Source organism: Cynoglossus semilaevis, chromosome 9 (assembly GCF_000523025.1).
Source record: "Cynoglossus semilaevis isolate Cse_v1.0 chromosome 9, Cse_v1.0, whole genome shotgun sequence".
Taxonomy (NCBI): Eukaryota; Metazoa; Chordata; class Actinopteri; order Pleuronectiformes; family Cynoglossidae; genus Cynoglossus; species Cynoglossus semilaevis.
Window position 1 is genome coordinate 1,252,037 of NC_024315.1, and position 8,234 is coordinate 1,260,270.

The following is an 8,234-nucleotide window of genomic DNA, read 5'->3' on the forward strand; positions in this document are numbered from 1 at the left end:
AAGAAGAAGAAGAATTTTACGCATGCATTTGCGGGTCTCGCCGCGTGCGCTCTGTAGGCAGAGCGCGGCGCGTTATCAGCGCAGAACATGCGGCCCTGAGCGCAGCCGCGGGCCGGGGCAGGGACAGGTCTGAGGCGGAGGAAGCTCCAGAGGTGTTTGGGGTGTGCAGGGGGCGGTTCTCTGTCCTGGGAGTCAAACCGACACACACACAAAAGCCGCGGCCCGGCTGAGCTGAGCTGCGCCGCGATTAAACCGGTGGAGCTGTTTACTGGAGTCACTGGTAATTAAGAGCCGCGCGTCTGAGCATCTGCTGGTCCACATGTGTCCTCCTGTGTCTGTGTCCAACAGCAGAGGACTCGTCTGTCCTGGGGGGGGCTGAGGGGGGGTCGTCTGGGGGGGTTCTCTCTCTCTCGGTTTGGGTTTGTTTTTTCTTAACTGATAAAAACTGACACTGATTTATCAGTCTGGTCCTGGCAGGTGTGAGGCCTGCTGCTGCTGCTGCTGCTGCTGCTGCTGCTGCTGCTGCTGCTGCTGCTGCTCTATTGATGACATTAGACTAGTGATGGAGTCTAGATATTAGGGAACTAGAACCTAAACAAATCCGTCCACATTCACGTTTGTGCTGTATCTGTTAAAATAATAATATTTAGTATAAAATTATTTAATATAACAATGCTATAAGTTATAAGTGTTTATAAAATTACTGCGTGAGGTTTCTCAAAAGTCAGACGTTTATTATCTTTTATTATTTTTACACTATATATTTTAGAATGAATAAAAATAGAAAGAAAATACCGTGAGAACACAGTGAATGAAAGAATTGATGTTTAGAAAATGAAATTCAAACTTTTGCAGTCCATAAAAAAGTACTACTGTTCTTAGTATGTGCAGTACTTTATCACAGAACAAAAGGTTTTTTTTCAGTTTTTTTTTCTTCAGGAATTATAATGTAGAAATTGACAGCCAATCAATGCATTGTTTCACTGATCAATTATTTTTATTATTAAATTATTTATTCTATCAAAAGTGACTGAAAATCTCTAAACACATTTTCCAGTCATTTTATAATTATTTAATATTTGCACCTTTGTCTATCATGAATAATATTTAACCTACAAATACGACCAAAATTAGAGGATTATTGTTGTTTGATTATTTGACTACTATGTTGGATTGTTACTTTTTTCTTTCTAAAACCTTATGAAATAAAAACATCATATAATATTGTTTTTAAAAAAACCCACATAATTTTTTTTTATTTATATTTACTACACGTTCAGTTCAACTAAACTAAATCAAAACAACTCAAGACTTTCCTGCCACAGAGGAGATGAACGTTACTGTGTCTAAACAGTAAAGTGAGAAACAGACCTGGGAACAAGTGTTCAGTAAAATACCAACAACACTGATGATTCTTTTTTATTTATATTTACTACACGTTCAGTTCAACTAAACTAAATCAAAACAACTCAAGACTTTCCTGCCACAGAGGAGATGAACGTTACTGTGTCTAAACAACAAGTGTTCAGTAAAATACCAACAACACTGATGTATGTTCAAAAGTATTTGCAGTAAGAAAAAAAAGCCCAGATACGTTGTGTATTTGAAGTATAATGTTAGTAAATTATTTCCTGTTTAACATCAGCCAACAGTCCAGTAGTGCATGTTGCATTCAAGGACTAGAAATCTGAGCAGGAAAATCCACTAACGGCTGAATGATTCCTCCTCTTCACAGATCATCAGCTGATCATCTGTGTCATGTTTGTTCTTCTGTGTGTGTTTGTGAACAGGTGTGGTTCCAGAACCGACGAGCAAAATGGAGAAAGAAGGAGAACACAAAGAAAGGCCCGGGTCGGCCCGCGCACAACTCCCACCCCACCACCTGCAGCGGCGAACCCATGGACCCGGAGGAGATCGCTCGCAGGGAGCAGGAGCGGGCGGAGAAGAAGAAACGCAAACAGGAGAGAAAGTTGCTGAAGTCCCAGAACAAACTTCTGCCCGGCGAGAGCTTCCACACGCCCGGCGGTTCAGAGAGCGACAGCGGGGTCTCCCAGTTCACCGACAGCGAGCAGCAGTCCACCAACATTAACGGGAATATTCACATCGACCTTCCCGCGGCCAAGGGCGCGGGAGGGCACCGCACGGAATCCAGCTGTGACCAAACAAGACACGACTTCAGCCAACTGCAAAATCACCAAAACCAAAGAACCACGGCAGAACAGGAGCAGGTCTCTCCGGGCAGCACACACAGCTCCAGCCCTGGGGGGCCGCGCTCCTCCGCCCTGCAGAAAAGAAACCCTTTCAGCGTGGAGAGCCTCCTCTCTGACACGACGCCTCGACGGAAAACTCAGCTGGACTTTCCCCCGCTGCCCAGTCAGAGGACACTGGTGGGTAAAGGTCACTTCCTCCTTTACCCCATCACACATCAGCCTTTGGGCTTCCTGGTGCCTCAGACGGCCCTGAAGGCCACGCCGTGTCAGGACAACATCAGCAGGCTTGGCCCGGGACCTCGGTGTGGGCCATTCTTTTTTATTTATATTTACTACACGTTCAGTTCAACTAAACTAAATCAAAACAACTCAAGACTTTCCTGCCACAGAGGAGATGAACGTTACTGTGTCTAAACAGTAAAGTGAGAAACAGACCTGGGAACAAGTGTTCAGTAAAATACCAACAACACTGATGTATGTTCAAAAGTATTTGCAGTAAGAAAAAAAAGCCCAGATACGTTGTGTATTTGAAGTATAATGTTAGTAAATTATTTCCTGTTTAACATCAGCCAACAGTCCAGTAGTGCATGTTGCATTCAAGGACTAGAAATCTGAGCAGGAAAATCCACTAACGGCTGAATGATTCCTCCTCTTCACAGATCATCAGCTGATCATCTGTGTCATGTTTGTTCTTCTGTGTGTGTTTGTGAACAGGTGTGGTTCCAGAACCGACGAGCAAAATGGAGAAAGAAGGAGAACACAAAGAAAGGCCCGGGTCGGCCCGCGCACAACTCCCACCCCACCACCTGCAGCGGCGAACCCATGGACCCGGAGGAGATCGCTCGCAGGGAGCAGGAGCGGGCGGAGAAGAAGAAACGCAAACAGGAGAGAAAGTTGCTGAAGTCCCAGAACAAACTTCTGCCCGGCGAGAGCTTCCACACGCCCGGCGGTTCAGAGAGCGACAGCGGGGTCTCCCAGTTCACCGACAGCGAGCAGCAGTCCACCAACATTAACGGGAATATTCACATCGACCTTCCCGCGGCCAAGGGTGCGGGAGGGCACCGCACGGAATCCAGCTGTGACCAAACAAGACACGACTTCAGCCAACTGCAAAATCACCAAAACCAAAGAACCACGGCAGAACAGGAGCAGGTCTCTCCGGGCAGCACACACAGCTCCAGCCCTGGGGGGCCGCGCTCCTCCGCCCTGCAGAAAAGAAACCCTTTCAGCGTGGAGAGCCTCCTCTCTGACACGACGCCTCGACGGAAAACTCAGCTGGACTTTCCCCCGCTGCCCAGTCAGAGGACACTGGTGGGTAAAGGTCACTTCCTCCTTTACCCCATCACACATCAGCCTTTGGGCTTCCTGGTGCCTCAGACGGCCCTGAAGGCCACGCCGTGTCAGGACAACATCAGCAGGCTTGGCCCGGGACCTCGGTGTGGGCCCGGCGAGGGCAGCCCTGCTCCCTCTGACCTCGCCGGCTTTGCTACTAAGCCTCTAGACTCAGATCATGTGGAGCGTAACGTGCATCACCACAATCACATTAGCAATAGAGGAGATGGAACGGACACAGAGGAGTGTGGCGACGACTGCAGGAGACTCCCTGCTTCATCTCCTCCTCCTCCTCCTCCTCTTTCAACAAGCAGCACGCCGGCCCAGCCGGCCCTGGCCAGACTGAGCCCGGCCCAGTCCAGCCACGGCCACGGCGACGGCGTGGAGAGGACTCCCAAAGTTCAAACGGAGACGGCGATCGGCGAGTGCCAAGCCGCCGCTGAGCCGCGCGCAAAGGAGGAGAGGGCGTCTCCAGACCTCAGTGAGCGTCTCGAGGCAAACACAGACTGTCAAGAAACACCCGCAACAGATGGAGAAGATGTCGACATGGACTAACACTTAGGAGGAGCAAACATAAACAAAGGAGCAGGAACGCTGCTCACACAAGTCAAACATTCCCAAAGCTGTGCCCAGACACTCCAAGAAAACATATCAGGAATCAGGAGACGTAACTCTGGTCTATTTTTTAATCAGAACGTGTGATCAATCCCCGGAGGCGTGCCGAGGCCTTGGCCGCCTCCACCTTCAGGCTTTAGTCCCGACCACCTCTGTAGAAGCAGCTCCTTTGATTTGATTTGATTTCTTTTTTCTTTTCCTGTTTTCTATCCTCAGTGACCAACTTGTATCAAACAAACAGAAGAAACTGGGTTAAGACAAACGTCTCACACAACAAAAATCCTCAGATATTGTCAAAGCCAGAAAATGATATTTATATGTAAACATTTTGATAAATAAAGTTATTGTTTAAATTGAAACACTGTTTTTACGGGGTCCCCCTCCAGATTGTTGGGGGGATGGAGGGGGGGGGGGTGTTTAGAGGGAAAAACAATAAATACCCAGCAGGAGGAGGCTGGTGTTGCTGGAGTTTGGTGGTGTTACAGCAAATATAAATCCCTCTCCTTCCTCTGCGTGGCGAGCCGGGGCTGCAGCTCAAGTCCGTCTGGCTGTTTGTATTTATTGCTTTAACAAATTTATTCATTTGAAAGGCCGAGCTGGAATGAGGTTAGTGGCCGCGGGGCTGTAGGACCCCGCCGCCTCCTGCTGAGTTTTGATATGAAAGTAATTATTTTCCCACTGGCTGCAGCACGGCTCCTCCAGGCGCTGCTCCCCCCCCCCCCCCCCTCCCCCACCTCCCTCCCTTCCAGCCCAAAGGGTTATTAGACATTACCGATTTCTAGTGATATGGAATCACATAAACTTCCTACAATAATAGAATTAGCATGAAAGGCAGGGGTGTCAAATTGAAATGGGAAAATAATAGCCCGCGCCAGCTGCACCGTGCGTGTGTGTGTGTGTGTGCGCGCTGCGGGCCGCTGTGCGCGTGAGTGCGCATAGACTATTGGGGAAGAGGAGGAGGAGGAGGTGCAGGAGGAGGAGGAGATGGTGGCAGGAGATTCGTGGGGCGGAATTTTCATGAGCTGCCTGTGTTGTCAGACGGCCCTTGTAGTCGGCTATATTAAGATAGATGTTCGATGATATCCCTCATTGTTCTGTCGCTTATATTGATGTTGCTGCGTTATCGCCCTATTGATCATGTGTCGCACATAATAGGACAGGCGCGCGCCCGTCTGCCCGCCTGCCTGCGCCTTTTTTTTTTTACAAAGGCACCCGGCCCCCCCCTTGTCATTTGTTCTAATAGGAGCCTGGTCTCCCCCTGGGGTGGAGATGGGAGATAGATAAAGACACAAAAGAGGGGGGAGAGGAGGAGGTGAGGGATGTGCAAGGGTTGGAGCAATATTATTATTTTTTTTTATCTTTGAGATAAAAAAAAAAGTAGAAGAAATTGAAGACTGAACAGTGGTTCACACACACACACACACACACAGACATATATATTTCAATTTAAATGATTAAAAAAGAACCACGTTTGAGACGACGCTCCTTCATTTTTCCAGCTTCAGCATCATCATATTATTTGGTTATTAAATCTAAAAATTGACCAGATTTATTAAAATACTTTCTGTTGCTCGTCAGTAACCAAACACAGTAACGAGATCTAATTAACCTCCGTTTCTTCATCTCACACCACGGCTTTAGAAACTTCTGGGTTTAGAAAAATGAAAAAAAGTCAATCTGACGACTTTTCTGTAATTCACACCATCAGAGAGAAAAGAAAACAACAGCACAAAGTTACAGTGATGTTAAAGTTGATGAACTTTGTCGAATTATTAACAGTTTGTTGTTGATTTAATTGATTTACGTCAATACTTCATATATAACATTTTTCAGATTTAGATTAGAGCTGATTTTATACTAATGTAAAATAAAAAAGTATATGTTGATATCACACTCACAGGAATGTTTCATTGAGCAGAGTTAAGGTCCAGGGCCACAGCGCCACCATTTGGTAGGGCAATTTTTTTGGGCCTGCTGGTCACTGCACATCTTTGTTTAATTTACGAACAATAAACAAAAGAAAATCAAATATAAATAAATACATGAAGCACAAATAACACGTTTTGGTAAAAACCAATTTAATTTTGTAGTTGTTGGATTAGTTGTTAATTAATAACTATTTAATTATGTCGTCAGTTTTCGTGTCATTTAATTAAAGATGGCACCAACTCTCAGTCTGGGGAACTGAAATAGTTAGAGCCGCCCCTGTATTCAAACCATCGTTTCCCTAGAACGGCCTTTGACCTTTTTTTGACAACTTCCGGCCTCCGTATTCAGCCCATATAAGGACTGCTCAGCGGAGCCCGAGCCCCGGTTTCCTAAACAGGTGTGTTTATGTTCACTTTTCAGGTCCACGGCAGTAAAAAGAGCGCGTGTTTTTGAAGTGTAAACGCCACCGATTCCCTGGAAAGTGAAATCCCAATTATTAAAACCATTAATTCTGTGGAGCCGGTGCTCGGGAGCCCCCGTGTTGACAGCCCGGCTAAATATCCCTGATCCCTCCCGGTCACCGCGCCTTTATTTGCAAATAAATTGAGGCGGATCCGAGGGACCGAGCTTTACTCTGCTGCTGCTGCTGTTGTTGCTGCTGCTGCTGCTGCTGCTGCGTGGACCTAAAATGAATTTCCCTGCCTGAGTCCCTTTAATAATATTTACATAATTTTCGCTCAGTGACTCTGCTATTTGCGCTGTAGGAAGCAGGAGGGCTTATAGGAAAATAATTAGACTGAGGACTGGAGAGAGAGAGCGAGGGAGGGAGAGAGAGGTTGGCTTTAAACGGCAGCTCAGCGCTAAATTCCCAGACAGCTAAAATCAATGAAAGTAATAACCCTATTATTTAATTCATAAGGACATTATTTTCCCATAAGGCCCCGGGAAACGTCCCCTTCGACCGAAACAATCACATTAAATCGCTCATTTCGTGTGCGCTCTGTGAAATTTCTACTTCTTTTTTCTCTCTTTTATGGGCGGGGGTGGGGGGGTGGGGTGTGTGTGTGTGTGGGGGGGCTCCCATTGTAATCAATTTCTCTGCGAAAAGTGCGATTAATTAGAAAATATTGGGTTTTGATCTTGTGCCGCAGCAGCAGCAGCAAAAACAAACGTGTGTCTGCAGTGGAACATAAACACTTCCGGTCAGTGACCACAGTCCACACACACACACACACACACACTTTATCCACTCTGTTTATCTGAACCTGACATTTTATTAAAACTAAGACGGAGTTAATCAGTTCCCGCAGCTCTGTCTCTAATTAATTAATTTGGAAATAATGAAATCATCACCCGCAGAGAGGAGTTCCAGTACAGGAGAGGGAGTTCGATTCCCACACAAATCTGACTATTTTAGTCTGGGTTATTGTTTCTTTTCTTTTTTTTTTTTTCTTTTTTTTTTTTAGAATATTAATAAAAACAAATGTCACCGTTCTGCCTTCCTTCGTGTCACAATAAGAAAAATAAATTAGTGAACGTGTCAATCAGTAGTTTTTTTTTAAGAAGCTGAATCAAAACATTTTAATATTACAGGGGTGGATCAAAATAGAGCTCGTGGGCCAACTTTTGGGCCAGCCCAGCGCTCAGCGTGGTCCATTAAAGTACAGTCTGGCTTCAAGATGTTACCAGTTACCAGTTACCAGTCTGCAACTAGTTACCAGTCTGCAACTAGTTACCCGTCTGCAACTAGTTACCAGTCTGCAACTAGTTACCAGTGGATTAACCCTCTGCGGGTTATTTTAACCCATTTTTATAACAATAATATAAAATGTTTTCTTAATTATTATTATTTTAAATTATCAATATATTTGTTTATATCTGTTTTGATGTTTAGACGAGGGGTTAATTGAATTAATTATTAGTTTATTTCTGGGGGGCTGGAACTCATTTATTGGTTTTTATTCATTTTGAAATGGAATGATGATTATTATCTCAGTGTTATGACTTCCTTTAAAATCAGAAATATCCAGAGAACACAACAAATCCTTCTACCCTCAGGAGAAGTCTTCAGATTTACAGAGGCCAAAGGTCAAACCAACACAACCGTAGGTCAGACAGTAGAGGCCGAGACTTTTACCTCCAGCAGAA

General features: G+C 45.4%; 1 protein-coding gene and 1 long non-coding RNA gene across 2 annotated transcripts in view; one reads left to right on the forward strand and one right to left on the reverse strand.

Moving 5' to 3' along the window:
- LOC103383255 (homeobox protein unc-4 homolog) overlaps nt 1–4,713 on the forward strand; it is a 20,829-nt gene extending 16,116 nt beyond the window's left edge. The window contains exon 6 of the mRNA XM_025058846.1: nt 2,925–4,713. Coding sequence (XP_024914614.1) covers nt 2,925–4,097 — 1,173 coding nt within the window. The 3' untranslated portion in view covers nt 4,098–4,713. The remainder of the gene's footprint in view (nt 1–2,924) is intronic.
- LOC112487530 (uncharacterized) lies at nt 4,215–7,113 on the reverse strand. The gene is made up of 2 exons (XR_003050687.1): nt 6,056–7,113; nt 4,215–4,380 (listed from the first exon to the last, which is right to left on the reverse strand). It is a non-coding gene; the product is annotated as an uncharacterized LOC112487530 (long non-coding RNA).
- Nucleotides 7,114–8,234: the final 1,121 nt, after the last annotated feature.